Source organism: Melanotaenia boesemani, chromosome 2 (genome assembly GCF_017639745.1).
Source record: "Melanotaenia boesemani isolate fMelBoe1 chromosome 2, fMelBoe1.pri, whole genome shotgun sequence".
NCBI classification, from domain to species: domain Eukaryota; kingdom Metazoa; phylum Chordata; class Actinopteri; order Atheriniformes; family Melanotaeniidae; genus Melanotaenia; species Melanotaenia boesemani.
The window spans coordinates 37,586,856-37,603,280 of NC_055683.1; the positions used below are offsets into that span (position 1 = coordinate 37,586,856).

General features: G+C 39.5%; 1 protein-coding gene, 1 long non-coding RNA gene and 1 other non-coding gene across 6 annotated transcripts in view; 2 read left to right on the top strand and 1 right to left on the bottom strand.

The window, feature by feature from the left end:
* The window catches only part of LOC121632941, a 7,337-nt gene extending 4,751 nt beyond the window's left edge, over positions 1 to 2,586 (bottom strand). For both annotated transcript variants that reach the window (XR_006008983.1, XR_006008982.1), the window contains exon 1: positions 2,311 to 2,586. This is a non-coding gene — a long non-coding RNA (uncharacterized LOC121632941). The remainder of the gene's footprint in view (positions 1 to 2,310) is intronic.
* A 139-nt stretch (positions 2,587 to 2,725) lies between these two features.
* Positions 2,726 to 2,799, top strand: trnan-guu. Its single transcript has one exon. It is a non-coding gene; the product is annotated as a tRNA-Asn (tRNA).
* A 543-nt stretch (positions 2,800 to 3,342) lies between these two features.
* Positions 3,343 to 14,773, top strand: LOC121634565 (E3 ubiquitin-protein ligase CHIP-like). Of its 3 annotated transcripts, none has more exons than XM_041977321.1 (8): positions 3,343 to 3,506; positions 5,144 to 5,340; positions 6,198 to 6,396; positions 7,894 to 8,059; positions 9,645 to 9,732; positions 11,584 to 11,640; positions 12,189 to 12,302; positions 14,170 to 14,773. In XM_041977321.1, exons 2-8 carry the CDS (start codon positions 5,221 to 5,223, stop codon positions 14,293 to 14,295), a joined length of 870 nt encoding a protein of 289 aa, XP_041833255.1. In that variant the 5' UTR covers positions 3,343 to 3,506; positions 5,144 to 5,220; the 3' UTR covers positions 14,296 to 14,773. The 3 variants fall into 3 exon arrangements, with proteins under 3 accessions (XP_041833255.1, XP_041833247.1, XP_041833240.1); XM_041977313.1 differs by having other exon boundaries at positions 3,344 to 3,506; positions 5,130 to 5,340; positions 12,186 to 12,302; XM_041977306.1 differs by having other exon boundaries at positions 3,344 to 3,506; positions 12,186 to 12,302.
* The last annotated feature ends 1,652 nt before the right edge of the window (positions 14,774 to 16,425 follow it).

Here is a 16,425-nt window from a genome sequence, read left to right on the forward strand (position 1 = left end):
AAACTTTTTCTCGTTGTAGGTGTACAATATCAGTTCCTACAAAGCTGGGACGTTGATTTGCAAATGACTTGCAAATCTCATTAACCCATATTTTATTCCCAATAAAACGTAAACAACGTATCAGACATGGTTTTAGACCCAGTTTGTCTCAGATTAATGAACTTCTGTCCATCTTTCCATCTGAGAGACTCTGCCTCTCTGAAATGCTCCTTTTATATCCAGCCATTATACTGACCTGTGGCCAGTTAACCTAATTAATTTCCAAATGCTCCTCCTGTCATTATTTTCTAGCTTCTAATTAGGCCCACCTGCACCTTGTAATCACTCATGCTACTCATCTGTTCTCCTTTAGCATTTAACCCTTTAAAGAAAACTTTTTTTTTTATCTGAAATCTTTATTTTGGCCCTTTAACACAATGTGAAAAAGATAATTAAACATTTTTTTTGTATGTTTACCGTTTATTACTGTGATGTCAAAGTTATTGTAGTGTAAAAGGTTTCCACCAGGGGGCAGAAGCCAAATATCAGATTGTATACAACACCTTTTGTGCAAAGTTTTTACTATTTAACAGGGATGTCAAACTCAAATACACATAAACTCATTGAGGGCCGAACTGGTTTAATGTTTATTAAAATCTTATTTAAATTACTCTCTTGCACAACTTGGAACTAACACAGCTTATAAGTTATGGCCTATAAAACAATGTTAATTATTAAATAAATGAAAAAAACAGAAAATAAAATCAGTTGCGTTTATTTCTTATGGCTCTATATGCTTTGTTTTCCAGAGTACTTTAAAAACATTTGTTGCAGTGCATCATAAATTCATGATGCACTGCAACACAGGACCATGAAATAATTAAATAGTGAAATAATTATATATATTGTACATACATTAATTTGCATTTTAATTAAGTAGTGATACATTTAATAACACATTTATTTAATTTATTTCATTTAAGGATGATAGAAACTGGCAAATCCAAAGGCACTGTGTACTGCCCCTCTGTAGAGACTGTTCCCAAAGAGGAGTGGTTGGAGGGTATAAAAAAAAAAAAAAACAAACAAAAAAAAAACAATAACTGTCCTCCCTTTACTGACTCCTCTCGTACCCACAGGCTTAGAAAGCGGTAATTTTGTACATAGTTCTAATTATTTTGCATGTATTGTGTACATTTTTTAAAATACTTTATTAATCCCAAACTGGGATTAATAAAAGTAAATATTAAAAGTATCATATATATATATATTATTATTATTATTATTATTATCTTCATCATTTTATTTATTATTGAATAATATTTCATAATTATCAATGTGGTTTAAATAAGGGATTGATCAAATGTGCTGAAATGTGTATATCAACAGCATTCAAAACCAGCTTAATTTTGCCTGAAAAATAAGTCTTAAGGACAAAAATAAGGACATACAGTACTTTGCAGGGGTATTTATATCAAGCTTGTATGGTATTTAGTGGGTTTAGTTCAATTTAAATAATTATTGACATGCAATGATATACAAAAAGATGACAGATACAATAAAAATGTGCACACAATCACACAGCAGGTGTACATGAAAACTAAGAGAAGAATGGAAAAGGAAACATGAAGTTTCACACATTTTCAATTCTTTCGCTCCGTTCTTTCTCTAAAAGTTAATAAATTTTGCAACGCTTGTCTGAAAACGAAAGAAAACGGGATAGAAAGTTTTGGCCAGCGCTGGAATTGAACCCGCGACCGCGTGACTGTCGCCATTTTTTTCTCGTTTTTTTTTTTTCCTCCCGCTTTCTTCTCCCCTTTCTTCCCACTTTAAATGACCATTTTATGTGTCACAATAAGATAATTATTTCGTAAAATCTTATTCTTATTTTATTTCATTTGTTTATTTAATTGAGACAATACATGAACATCAATACAAGAGAAAATGATGGAAACATGCCAGATTACAGCAAAAAAACGCCAATTTTGGTACCATAATTTTATGGGGTAATTCATGCTGCCAAGAGAACCTGCCTTTATTAATTTATTCTAAGTTTAAATTTTGCGCTCCTGACGTTGTTTCTTAAAACCGGATCCTTCAGTTAAAGATCAGTAATCCACAAATATGTGGATAAACCTAACCGAGCTCTCGGATCCAAAAGAGTCTGGTAAACTATTTCTGATCAGATCCTAGACTAAACATTGTAAACACTGTAATACAGCATTTTCTATAACTAGCATTTAAAATTTTCCACCAGTTTGATATTTTGGCATCAACACATAAAGAACAACAAGATGTAAAAACTAGAATAATAATAAATCTTTTACTCACCAGTCACAAAATGATCTGAACAAATGGTCAAACTTTTTGAGGGACTCCACGCTGACCCATCTGCATTAACACGCTTGATAGCCGCTAACCATTTGTTGCGTCTTTCTGGTATTTTGTGTCTTTTAGGCAGCTCAAAGAACGATCGTTTCTTATCTGCACTATTGTGTTTATGGCAGGCAACCACTACACAACTTTTCGGCATATTAAGCAGATTTTGTTCGATAAAACAAAACCCACTGAATTTGTGCGATCGAGCATCATTAATTTGTGATAATCAGCGCCGTTATTTTCACCGACAACATGTGTCTTTCCGGATGTTTGCGCCTGCCCGTAAATGCAGCATTCGTAAGGACATTTTGACAAGGTAGCACTTTTTGACTTAACACGTACCCACGCGTGTCTGCGGACCACTATCGTCTCTGTGGCGCAATCGGTTAGCGCGTTCGGCTGTTAACCGAAAGGTTGGTGGTTCGAGCCCACCCAGGGACGAATAGTTGTTTTTCGTCTCTGGTATAATTCTAATCGCTTCTTGTACAAACTGAATATTATTATTTAGAACAATACTGGACCACGTCCAATCAGCTGCCTCCCTGTCCAATATGCTATTGGACATCCACCAAATCAATGGGAAGCATAAAACTTGATAATGGACGATCTGCATTTCGTATTCGGCTGTTAACTAAAAGTTGGTGTTTAGAGCCCACCCGACCCACGGACGAAGAATTGTCAAATTTGATGTAACTGAAATATGGCATGCATTACACTGGACTAAAAGATTACAGAATTTAAGAAGTGTAATAATTAAATTTCGTTTTTCGTGTTTATGCTCATAGATTGTTTGCTTCTTTTTGAGATAAGATCTGGCAATACGCGTATGTTCTTTTTCACAAAGGACTTATAGAACATTTTTATATGACATCTTGGTCTTACTATCTATCTCACCATAACTATGTTAACAACGGAAATGCTGATAAGCCCCCATTATGTACATTGAACGGGTCAAAGTGCCGCATTTATGTTTCGGTTTTCCGAGGCACTTTGAACGCCACACTCTCATAAACAAACCAGCTGTGGCATCTTATCAACTGAGAGCTAGCCGTGGGAAATTAACCGCTTCTTCACATCACATAAAGGCTGTAACTCGTATTAATATAACCACCTCACTGTCCAGGTGTTTAAGCTACAGCATCGTTCAGGTAGGTCATGTAATGGTGGAAAAGGGCGTTGCTGTAGTTGGCTAGCTCTCAAACGACGATGTAGCATCGTCGTAAGATTGATGGAACCGTGAGTCAGCTGTTTAGTGTTTATCATCTTCATAATTAAGTTTTAAGTGTTTTAGCTGCACGCTGCTAACTGTGGGCAATTTAAATAAAGGAGGGTTAGAACAGAGACGTTAGCATGCTAACGTTAGCTGCACATCATGTTAGCATGATGGAAATATGTCAGGGGCTGCAAAGTGAGCAATTAAATGAACACATCTCACATCTTAGAACCTTTTTTAAAAAAAAAAAAAAAAAACAGTAGCACACTGATAATTCCCAAATCTGCCACACTATAAACCATGTCAATAATGCTGTTCATAATCGAGGCAAATGGTTTATGTGACTGATTAATTTAGAAATTAAAATATTTGATTACAAACAAATAAACAGTCTGAATTTTATATTTCATATAGGACTAGTAATGCATTTGGTTAGTAAAAGTCCAAACATCCTTAGTTGAAACTAAACATAGTATAAAAGATTTAGAAAATTCATGCTTAGTATATTATTTCTCCCCACTAATAATTTCAGTTGGTGTTGTGTTACACATGGTGGGAAAGTCTGATTAATCACCTTTACAACCAGATAGATTTGGTGTAGATGGTGCTTCTGTGGACTGAGCAACACAGCTAAACGTATAAATCAGCCCTCCAAATTTGCCAAAATCCCCAGTAATATTTACCTGTTGGTACTCACTCTTGGATGGGCTCTATCCACAAGAAACCAAAAAGCTGGAGGACAGAATCAACACAACCTGGACTTTATTTTTTTGTCCTGTGAAGCTCTTTAGTTAACCTCGGTTGGTTTTACATGTTCTGTAGAGATAAAAGAGACTTTATTTGATGCAACTTAAACACATTCCCAGCTTCACTGCAGCATTCTTGATTGATTTCAGTCAGATGTTGAATTGTTTAAGAGAATAAATGTATTTTGTTCCAGAGAATCATCCAGCACGGATGGTGTAATGCAGCTCAGTGATGGTCAGTGAATGTCCCACCTGTCTCATGTAGGTGACCAAAACCACCTGGATATTCATTGGAATAGTAGTTAATATATAATTTTGCTACACATATTGCAGTAAAACTCTAACAGGGTCTCTTTCAAGAAGCAGCATCTGATCAAAAATGATCTCAGTGAGCAGATCATCCTGGCTTGTGTTACTGCTGTTCTTATAAAAAAACATCTCTAAGTAGAAGTACAAGATGGTAAATCCCAAACTTTGCTTGAAAATGTTCTCACGCACAAAATGTGCAGAAATCTGTTGATTGTAAGAACGGCTGATAGACGAGAACCCGGGTTTCCACTTTGTAAAACACAGTTTGACATTGTGAAAGTTTTTTTTTATTTGCAAACATGTTTTTGTGCATATGGTGGTTTTTAAAGCATGTCCAGATTAAGAAGCACATCACTTAAACTGGTCAAACCTGGACTTCATTGTCTCACTGAGACCAAAGAGTCTTTTTAACCAACTTTAAATCTTCTGTTCTGCTGACATTGAACTCATAACAGCAGCTGTTAAATGAATCCCGAGCTGCTGGGTCTTTGTTTTTATCCCAGTTTCTGTCCGGCAGGCTGGATCCGAAGCTTCAGGATTGGGAAGCAGAGTAAAGAGGCAGCTGCCGGCGGCGCAGCGAGCCTGGTGGACAAGATGTCCGAAAGTCCAGAAAAAAGCACCTCTGTGTCATCTCAGGAGCTGAAGGAGCAGGGCAACCGGCTTTTCCTGAACCGCAAGTACCCGGAGGCTGCAGCCTGCTACAGCAAAGCCATAGTGAGGACGAGGAGGGGGCTTTCTTCTTTGTGCTGTGTTTTAAAGGGGCCCTATTCTGCTATTTCGACATTTCTGAGCTTTCTACAGTGTTATAGTGCTGAATACTCATCAGACAAGTGAGCAGCGCCATTTTTTTATGACATAAACACATGTTTGAGTTTTCCAGTATGTCTCTACATTCAGTTTCCATGGTGCTGAAAACAACAGGCTATAGAGAGTTTTTTCTACTTCGATATTTCAGTGATTCCCTGGTGGGGGACTCAGTGATTAGTCATCTTCTCCAGCTTGTGCACGGTCATGAGAAGAAAAGGCACACCCACCTTCACTGAATATGTTGTCTGTTTTGTTTTGATGGTGTGTGAGCAACGGTCAAACTGAAAGAATTAACACAGACTTTACCTGATCCCTACCAGCAGGTGACACAGTGTAATGATGACCAGAAAGTTAGCGATCAACACAAGCTAAATGCTAAAACGTGACAACCAAGCTAAAATCATCCAGCTGGTTAGCCACATGAAACAATAGATGTACATGGGGGAGGCCAGAAAAGTACCGATCACCTCCCTCAGTTCTAATGGCTGCCGTTGCTTCTATGGCAAAAACAGTGTGCAGTTCAGGTAACTATTCCCAGCAGTTGACCAATCAGAGGCAGCCCAGTTCAGGGGGAGAGGGGTTTAGGGTGGTAGAGTCTCATTCTGCTTTGTGAAAAATGTTGGATTAATTCCTGCCCTTGTGGACTCGCATATAAAAATAAATTAGCCTGAAATGAGCATAATAGAGCCCATTTAAACCAGAGCTGGTGAATCAGTGAAGCGTGAGATCTCTGCAGAGTTTATGTGTCCGTTTCTCCCCCACAGAGCCTCTCTCCCTCCATCCCGGCCTTCTACACCAACAGAGCTCTGTGCTACGTGAAGCTTCAGCAGTTCGATAAAGTCCTGATGGACTGCAGACATGCTCTGGAGCTGGACAGCCAGCTGGTCAAAGCTTACTTCCTCATGGGCCAGAGTCACCTGGAGATGGAGAACTACGACGAGGCCATCGGCAACCTGCAGCGAGGTACCAGAAGTTTCATTTTTACTGGATTAATTCCTAAAGCGCCAACAGATCTCTGATGTTCCAGAGTCCCATCTCTTCTATCATCATCATGTCTCAGGAACGGTAGTGTGTAACTCTGTGGGGTAAATTGTGATGGATAACTTACCCTTTAGGTCAGGGTTGTCAAACTCCAGTCCTGAAGGTTCTCATTGTTCCCCTGATCTAACACACCTGACTGAATTTAATGTGTTATTTTGAAGAAGTTGACAAGAAGCTGTTGGAGCAATTTGATTTTATTCAGGTGTGTTGGAGCAAGGAAATAACTAAAACCTGCAGGATAGCGGCCCTTAAGGACCGGAGTTTGACACCCCTGATTTAGGTGATCTACAGAAGTTTTCCAGGTATTTATATCCCATCCATGAAGTTTACAATCAAGCCACAAAATGTAGTGTTTATGGTAAATCCACAATGATCCATGATAACAGCATTATTTATCACATTTTCATCAGAAAAAGATCACAATTACTACCACGTTGCTAAGAGACCTTTATTTAGACCTGGAAATGATGATAAAGCCACTTCCTGTCAAACTTTCCACCAATCAGAGAGCTTAGATTGATGATAATGTCCAATCAGGAGCAGCCAAAGATCAACCAGTGAACAGAAAGTTAATAAGGGGTCAAAATATTGTTATAATGGAAATCTATGGTCCAAATCCTGTAGTTAACAGTGCCAACGTAACATTTTGTTCAATCTGACATTATAAAAAATATTATTAATCCTACCAAATCAATCTTGTCAGCTAGTAATCAGATGGACCAGCTGGTGATAATGAAGCTAAACAAAGTCAGTTTTGTGTTTAGAACATTAAAATATAGTGTAGTCTTCAAAAAGCCGCTAGTGGTACATGATCAAAACTAGCACCTAAGGGGTTATTTCTTCATGGTGGTTTAGTTAATCCAGTAATCCATGTATCTGGCTAACTATTAATGCTTCTTAGAGTCCATGTTTGCATCTCAAAGCTTTGAACAAACCAAGAAGCTGGGACATAAACAAAGCTGTTTTCTGAAGGCCTAAACATGGTCCGCCACAAAATCTGAGTAATTGTAATTCATTTTTGAGGAGCTGGCATGCCTACCAGTTAACACGTACAACAGATCGTTTTGTGTATTCTAACAGAGTAGGAGGAGGCGTATTACCGTATGAAATTTCAGTTTCTTATGTGGTGTTGTTCTTGAGATGCTGACTCCAGAAGTATGCAGAGAAATTGCATCAACCGACACATAACCCCCCGACTACATCAGTCGTATCTTAAAAAGTCTCCATCCAACCAAACTAACATTTCACAGTGTGCCTCTTGGAGAAATAAGGAACAACTGGAGAAAATTTCAGGATTTTTTTTTGTTTTTCTTGAAAATTTGCTGAAATGACTTTGAATGAATGTCAGGCCAGTTCAGTTTGTCCCCCCCGTCCAACTAAATCCAAACCCTGACATGTAGTTCTCATGTTGTTGTCCAGCTTATTTCTTGGCGAAAGAGCAGCATCTGAACTTTGGTGACGACATTCCCAGCGCCCTGCGCATGGCCAAGAAGAAACGCTGGAACAGCATGGAGGAGAGGAGGATCCACCAGGAGAGCGAGCTGCACACCTACCTCACCAGACTGATCCTGGCTGAGAAAAAGAGGCAGGTGGAGGCCAGTTGACAGACAAAACTGCACCTTATTCTGTTGTTCATCTGTTTCTAACCCCTAGCTTGGTTGGGAGGGTCTTTAATAAAGAGGAAAGTGTGTGGATGATGTCTGAGGAGAGAGAGAGTAGGGATTAAGAGGGATGGATGATTTTATGATGGTTTTAATGAATATTATTAAAGTCATGTCTCCGCCATCCTGTTTTTGATCTGAAATCAGTCTTCAACCTGTTAATGAATGTTTCAGCTTCCTTTTAATATTTTTTAATCTTTATTTAAGCAGGAAAATCCCATTGAGATTAAGAACCTCCTGGCCAAGAAAGGTGGCAGCAAATACAACAGTTAAAATATTAAGAGACTAAAGAAATTACATTTACTGACAGACTGTGAAAAACAAGCACATTCATTCAGAATTTAAAAGCACTTGATGAAATTGATTCAGTTAATTTTTTTCTGCTACAAATTTACCGTAGAAGATGCAGAATGGACAAAAACCCTTTTATATGTACAGATAACTGAAGGTAACTAAATGTAAACAGTATTGACTTATGTATGAAAGTACACCAATGACTTCTCCATGGGGCGGCCGGAGCAGGACACCCCACCAAGAGTATAAATCCCGGTGGTGTATCCACTTCTTCAAGTTTGTAATAAACGTCAGGGAAGCCTGGTATACATTGATCATTTTAAGACACTGAGAGGAAGCAGATTTCCATAATCCAGCACAGAGAAATCACAGCAACAAGATGTTTTTTTTTATTTTTTTTATTTTAGAAATAAAAACCCACTTTACCCTCAGTTTCTTCACAAGGGTCTCAACATGTGGCTTAAAAGTGAGGGAGTCATCAGTCAGTACTCCCAAATATTTCTGTTTATTTCCTAAAAGCCAGAGAGAAGATGCAGGACAGGTTTCCTTTGTTTTTTTTTGCCCTGCTGACACACAGGACCAGTCAGCTGACTCAGAGCTCTCACATGATTTACAGTGATGCGTTTCGGTTTGCTTGGATTTTTCTGTGTTTGAAGGAACTGCCCCGAGAGGCGTCCCATAAAAACCCCTTCATCTTAAAATCAATAAAAACATGCATATAAATGAAACTGTTACAGATATCTGACCAGAAGGCCTGACTCCAACCTGAACATCCTGAATGAGAATGACATCAGATTTCGTTCCTCATGTTAGAGTTTGGCCTCCTCAGTGAGCGTCCCCTCTGTTGTCCCCATTCAGCAGTGGACTCGGTATTTACATCAGATTTCAGCTGATAGTTGGATACGTTCTGACCTCGACTGGCTTTGCGTTCATCCAGACATCATCATCCTTGTCTGGACAAACTCACCCATATCAGGACCAGGCTTTGACTCCGAGCCTTGGAGCAAAGACAGAATCAGACAGCTCAACTAAAACAATCTCAGAGCTGTATCCGGACGTCTCTCAGACAGGAAGCTGAGTCTGTCAGGGACTCAGACTTTCCTGATGTGACACGTTCAAAATCTTCTGGTAAACAGAGAAACTGTCCAGATCAACAGTTTTATTTAATACTTAATTTGTCACTGAAAGTGTAACTCTGTGTGGTGGGTTTCTCAGAGACCTGGAGGGCTGCAGAGAGAACCGAGACGACAAGTCCGACGACTGCAGGATTCAGCACAGTCTCAACGAGATCCACTCAAAACATGTAGGTGTTTATCCCCCGCTGTGGTGGAATGTGCTGAGTCACTTCATGTTCATTCATGTTGTTCGTCTCTGAGTCCAGCAGCTTCTGGATGTTCTAAAGCTTCTTAACCTTTTTGACCTCAGGGTCCAACTTTTCAAGCTGTATTGGATAAATTGATGTTGCTTTGGTTTAATTTATATTCAATAAACTCCGCTTTCAGTTTAACAAGCTGAAACCCTGTCAAAGGACATCATGCAATGTAATAATCACAAAGGCATTTGTTTATTATGTGTATGTGAACCTGCACATTAAATAAGATGCCTAACAGGCCAACATTTTATGGAACAGATCAAACTGCTGACAGAAAGTTAAAGGTGCACGTCAGGCTTTTTAACACAAAAATCATTCATAATTCAATTTTACTATAGCAAAATTTAAAACGGAAAAAATGGAAATTGGATAAGTAAAATTATGTGGTGATAAAATAAATGCATTCAAAATTACTTTCCAATGAAATAAACTGGAAACTAAATTTAAATAAAATGCAAATGAAAATATAGCCTTATCTGAATGAATTTGACAGTGGCTTCAGCAGTCATCAGACGTTTTTTTTTTTTTATGGCAGAACCAGTTACGCTTCATATCTGTGACAAAAAACAAAACAAACATAAATAGTCCATTTTTTGACGATTTACAACTCTTCTGTGTTCACCTGTTAATGAGACGTCCGAGCCTGTCTCTGAGACACGATCAGATCCAGTCTGGGTGGAATGGGGGAAAGGCTCAGAGTAGCTTCCAGTGCTGCTCTGAGCAAGCAGCAACCTCCAGCAGTAAAATGTGAAGTCTGTACAGAAGTGCAAAAAATTGCAGTTCACCACTCATCCGCTAAGGGCTGGCTCCCAAACAGAGCAAATCCCCATAGACTCCCGTGTTAAAAAGACCAACTTCACAGCAGAAATAAACATGTTTGAAACCTGGTACAAAAAAAAAACATTTTAGAATTAATAGGTCAAGTTTACCTTCATGACAACTGTGAGGGGGGTGAATTTTTTCTAACTCATCCGTTTGGATGTTATTTCATCTTGAAATTCGGCATAATTGAGGGCGTGTCCTTTTGATTGACAGGTATCCAATAGCCACCTAAAGAAGGGAGGGTGCAGCACAACTGTGGTTTTTAGTCGGCTAACAGCGTGTCTTACCTATAGCCCGTCTATCTCCGTTAGCTGGTTAGCTACCGTTAGCTCCAGGTTAGCTCGGTTAGCTCTTAGCTACAGGCAGCTCGGAGTTTGATGTCACCAGTGTCATGACAGACTGTTTCTGCATCTTGAGCCCATTTTGTTTTCTCTTGAAATATTTCAGTTTTTTCCACAAGGGTTTGATTTCAAGAAGCCACTTTAATTTAATTTAGTCCAGACTCACACACTGGGCTCTTGGCTCTGCATCGTTATCTCCGTTCACAAACCCATACTTAAGGAAGTCAAGGTTATACATATGCAAACTTTTAGCCTTTTGGGGATGTTGTCACTTTCACCTTCATTTTTATGTTTTAAGAACTTCTCCATGATGTTTGCTAACTGCCAGTGACAGGCAGAATGTCTTCTGCTTGCTAAACAATTGTCTGACACAATACTGCTGTCAAGTGGTTGGAGGCTGTATTGTAACTGAGCTTTTAAATGGACACCGGTGCCCACAGGTACAAAACTGAATTTTTTTGCAGCCCTCTAGGTGGCGCTCGAGGACGGTTAAAACTCACTGTTCTTAGGGGACGATTTCAAGTTAACTATTCTTGTTTCATGTGTTCCTCAGCAGCAGTCCTGTTTCTGATAATTTCCCGATCACCTGTAAGCTTCAAAGTTTTATTGTCTTTTACAGGACAAGTATCTTTCAGCCCTGGAGGAGCTGTTCTGTCAGGTGGACGAGAAGAGGAAGGTGAGTGCTGGTGTAAAGGCTCATTTATGCTCCTCTTACGTACGTAAATAGGTTTGTCCGCTTCAAGCGTCACTGTCCTCAGACTCCCTGTCATTACTTACCCTGATTTTAACTCGACATAGTAGCCAACACATCCACCAGAGGGCAGTGCAGAGTCACCTCTAGGTTCTGACATCAGTTTTAGACATTTCAGTATAGCAAACGTGGTGGTGGAGGAGACATGAAAAGAGGCAGTGCTGTAGACGGTGGTCTGTGCAGCCATTTAATACATTACGGTTTCTTCTTTGTTCCTTTTGGGCGTTGCACGTCAGTTATACTGCTCAACACTGCTCCCATGTGGGTGGTACTACTCCGTTTGCTCCATCATCATTCGTCTTTTGGACCATAAGCCTCAGGACTCTGCTGTGCAGCAACGGCTCCAAAAATGCTCATAAAAGATGTCACTGTGCCATCAAACAAGTCCGAAGCGCAGAGTTTTAACGTCAGAAAGTTACGTAATGCGTCTTTAATGAGTTCAGGTTGTGTGTTTGTTGTGTGTCGGACAGAAGCGTGAGATCCCAGACTACCTATGTGGGAAGATCAGCTTTGAGTTGATGAGGGAGCCCTGCATCACTCCCAGCGGCGTCACTTATGACCGAAAAGACATTGAGGAGCATCTGCAGGTAAAAACTGACGGATGCTTTCATGCAACACATGAAATCAGCTGTTTTACTTTGTGTTTTTTTTTTCTGTGATTTTTGATTAAGGTTTTTGAAACTGTCTTTACATGAATGTTTTCTGGTTCTGATTTAAATTACTACCTTAATTTAAAAAAAACTATAAAATAAAGTAAATAAAAACCGAATTCAATGATCAATAAATCTCATCAAGTCGTATTTTATTCCCAGTAGAAGATAAAGAGCATATCAGATGATGAAACTTAGACATTTAACGATGTGATGGAAAATATGAGCTTATAGTGAATCTGATGGCAGAAACACGTCTGGAAAAAGTAGTTCCAGGGTGATGTTCAGCATGGTGTAGCATCTCCTCTTCTTCTAACACCTGTGTGGAAACGTCTGGGAAGTGAGGAGACCAGTTGCTGGAGTTTTAGGAGAGGAATGTTGTCCCATTCTGGTATGATGCAGGATTCTAGCTGCTCTAAAGTCCTGGATCTTGGTTGCTGGAATTCTGCTTTCATGATTCAGCAGCCGGACTCTTCTCCTGTGACACTATGCTGTTGTAATGGATGCAGGATGTGGTTCAGCATTGTCTTGCTGAAATCTGCAAGGCCTTCCCTGAAAGAGACGTTTTCTGGATGGGAGTAGATGTTGCTCTAAAACAGGGATCTCCAGCTCTGTCCTCGTGAGGTACCGTTCTGCAGGTTTTGGATTCTACCCTGATGCAACCCACCTGACTCAAATCACTGGGTCATTAACAGGCTTGTGCAGAGGTGTGTTGTAGTGGGAGACATCTAAAACCTGCAAGACAGTTGCTCACGAGGACCAGAGTTGGAGACCCCTGCTCTAAAACTTCCATGTACTTTTCAGCATTGATGGAGCTTCACAGGTGTGGAAGCTGCCCACGCCATAGGCAGTAATGCAGCCCCATCCCATCAGAGATGCAGCTTTTCACCTGTCCACTGATAACAAGCTGGATGCTCCCTCTCCTCTTTAGTCTGCAGGACACGCTGTCCATGCTTTCCAGAAACTAGTTCACATTTTCATCCAGGTTTCCACTTTGCCTCTGACCATTTTAAATTACCTTTGGTCCAGAAGACGGTGCTGGTTCTGGATCCTGTTCACCGCTGGCTTCTTCTTTGCATGATGGAGCTTTAATCTGCATTTGTGGATTTCAGGATGAACTATGTTTCTTCCTGAGTCCATGCAGTGGTTTCCAGTAGAGAATCATATCTGCTTTTAATGCAGATTATTACCAGCATCCAGCCCTGTCCCATGCACACAGAGATTCCTCCTGATTCTCTAAATCTGTAGATGATATTATACACTGTAGATGGTGGATCTTAAAGGAACTTTTTTTTCCCACAACTTTTAGAGCCAGTTTGTCTCAGATTGGTGAACCTCTTTCCATCTGAGAGACTCTGCCTCTCTGAAATGCTCCTTTTATATCCAGTCATGTTACTGACCTGATGCCAGTTAACATGATTAGTTATCAAATGCTCCTCCAGTTGTTTCTGATTTGTACCAGTTACCTTTCCAGCCTTTTGTTACTCCTGGTCCAACTTGTTACAAACATGTTGCTGCCATCAGATTCACTATCAGCTCATATTTTCCATCACATGGTGAAATGTCTCAGTTTCATCATCTGATATGTTTATTTTCTACTGGAAATAAAATGTAGAATAGGCTTAATGAGATTCGGCTTTTATTAAAAATGTTTGAATTGGTATTGAATTTGGTCTATAGAAGTTCAAACTAAGCTGCTTCTTGTTGCAGAAAAAGATGAGTGTGTTTAGTGGTTACTCTTTTAGTGTGATTGTGCCCTTTTCTCATATCTTACCTGATTGAAAACATGTTTGTTCTCTGGCAGAAAGTCGGCCATTTTGACCCGGTGACGCGAACACCGCTGACCCAGGAGCAGCTCATCCCGAACCTGGCTATGAAGGAAGTCATTGATGCTTTCATTCTAGAGAACGGATGGGTGGAGGACTACTGACCGATGGGGCGTCTCTTCATGTTGGGTCATTTGGAGGGGGCGGGGCTTCAGTGACAGCTGGTGTGGTGTGAAATAAGGTTATTTTGAACTGAAACAAGCTGCATACGCGGTTCCTTTAAAACATCACCAGGCAGACACCATATCAGTTGGTTCCTGCTTATTGATTACCAGCTCTAAGAATCAGTGAAACACAGGAAGCAATCAGATTGTTTATCAAACTAGGCAGCTTTAATCTGAACATTTCATCTGGAAACTGGAACAAAAGTTGTTTGCTGGCAAACCGTAAAAGAGAAAACTGCTAAATTATTGTTTTAGGGCCACAAGTGAACGGACCACTTTCTGTTTTATAGCATCATCTGTAGATTTACATGTTTTAGATTGTAAAAACTGAGTAGGCTGAGGTACAACCCTAATTCATAAAAAGTTTGGACACTGTAAAACATAAATTAAACCCAAATGCAATGATTTATAATTCTCATTAAGCGTATTTTATTCCCAGTAGAAGATAAACGGTATATCAGATGATGAAACTGAGACATTTTACCATGTGATGGAAAATATGAGCTGATAGTGAATCTGATGGCAGCAACACGTCTGGTAAAAGTTGGAACAGGAAAACCAAAAGGCTGGAAAAGTAACTGGTACAAATCAGAAACAACTAGAGGAGCATTTGCTAACTAATCAGGTTAACTGGCAACAGGTCAGTAACATGACTGGATATAAAATGAGCATTTCAGAGAGGCAGAGTCTCTCAGATGGAACGATGGACAGAGCTTCACCAACCTGAGACAAACTGGCTCTAAAAATTCAATTTCAGAAAAATATTTCTTGACACAAAATTCAAAAAGTTTTTATTAACATTTCACACAGAGTCCCAACTTTTTGGGAATTAGGGTTGTAGATTTTTGCTTCTGAATGATTTAGAAGTTTATTTTATTTTTCCAGACTCACTTTGTGCAGATTTATTTACATCTTGCATCAACATGAGAGCACAGCTGCACTCACTCATCATGGAAAGTGACAATCTGCTTTGTTTTCCCTCCTGGTTTATAATAGGAAACCTTTATTAGTCCCTCAGTGGGGAAATTATTTTGTTGCAACGGTGCAGGTGCAGTAAGCAGAAGCACACAGGTGATATCGAAAAAAGAACACACAAACACACAATAGGTAATAATACATACAGTATAAGGTATATGGACACAATAGATTTGCTTTGTAACCATTTCTCACTCAGTGGAGATAAAGGGTCATTCTGGTTTCTGATTTCCACATTGATCATCTCATCATCCTGAGCTCTAATGGGAGTTACCACCCTGCAAATGTTTTGACACAATAAAAACTCCGTTTTTTTTTACACGTTGGTTTCAGTCCTGTTCATAATATTCAGAGCAGCAATTGTTGTGACGTGTTGTGATGTCATTTGCAGCATTCGGATGTGTTTACACAACACCAAGGAGGAAAGACATCAGCAATGATCGTAGCTAAGCAGCTGTTGCTGCCCATTAGTCTGGGAAGGTTATCAGGTCATTTCCAAACCATCTGGATTCCATCATCCTACAGAGGGAAAAATTATTCACCAGACAACTTCCAGTCTTCCAGGAGTGGACGTCCCAGCAGGTTTAGACCATCAGAGCTTCATCTCAGGTCTCGGCATGACAGTCCACTTAGAAAAAGACTGAACCAGTGTGGCTTGTTTGGAAGGGTTGCCGGAGAAGAAAAGAACATGGCAGCATGGTATAGGTTGGAAAAGCTGCATCTGAACAAACCACCAGACTTCTAGAACAATGTCCACTGGACAGACCAGAGCAAAGTAGACGTGTTTGATCAAAAAGACAAATCAGACTTTATTTATATTCCACTTTTCATACAATATTGTCACTACAAGTGCTTCACAGAAATAACAGATTATATCCTCCTCTCTCTCTCCTGTTTCCACACAAACAGAAATCACCTGATTTAAGCCGAGGAAGCGTCATCAATGAGGAAAAGCTAGACCTGAGGCCGATAAAATAAAAATTTTATACATTAAAACAGACAAAAAATGGGAAAACAAAATAAGATTAATATTAAAATAAAGTAGTAAAACATAGTAGTAGTAATAAATGTGGTAAAATAGAAAAAAAATCAAAT

What these genes read in the sequence shown, in the direction of transcription:
- LOC121634565 (XM_041977313.1), top strand. Translation starts at nt 5,221, where the DNA reads ATGTCCGAAAGTCCAGAAAAAAGCACCTCTGTGTCATCTCAGGAGCTG. An exon ending in ATCCTGGCTGAGAAAAAGAG is followed by an intron (nt 8,060 to 9,644) that starts GCAGGTGGAGGC and finishes TGGGTTTCTCAG; the next exon opens with AGACCTGGAGGGCTGCAGAG. An exon ending in AGGTGGACGAGAAGAGGAAG is followed by an intron (nt 11,641 to 12,185) that starts GTGAGTGCTGGT and finishes TGTGTCGGACAG; the next exon opens with AAGCGTGAGATCCCAGACTA.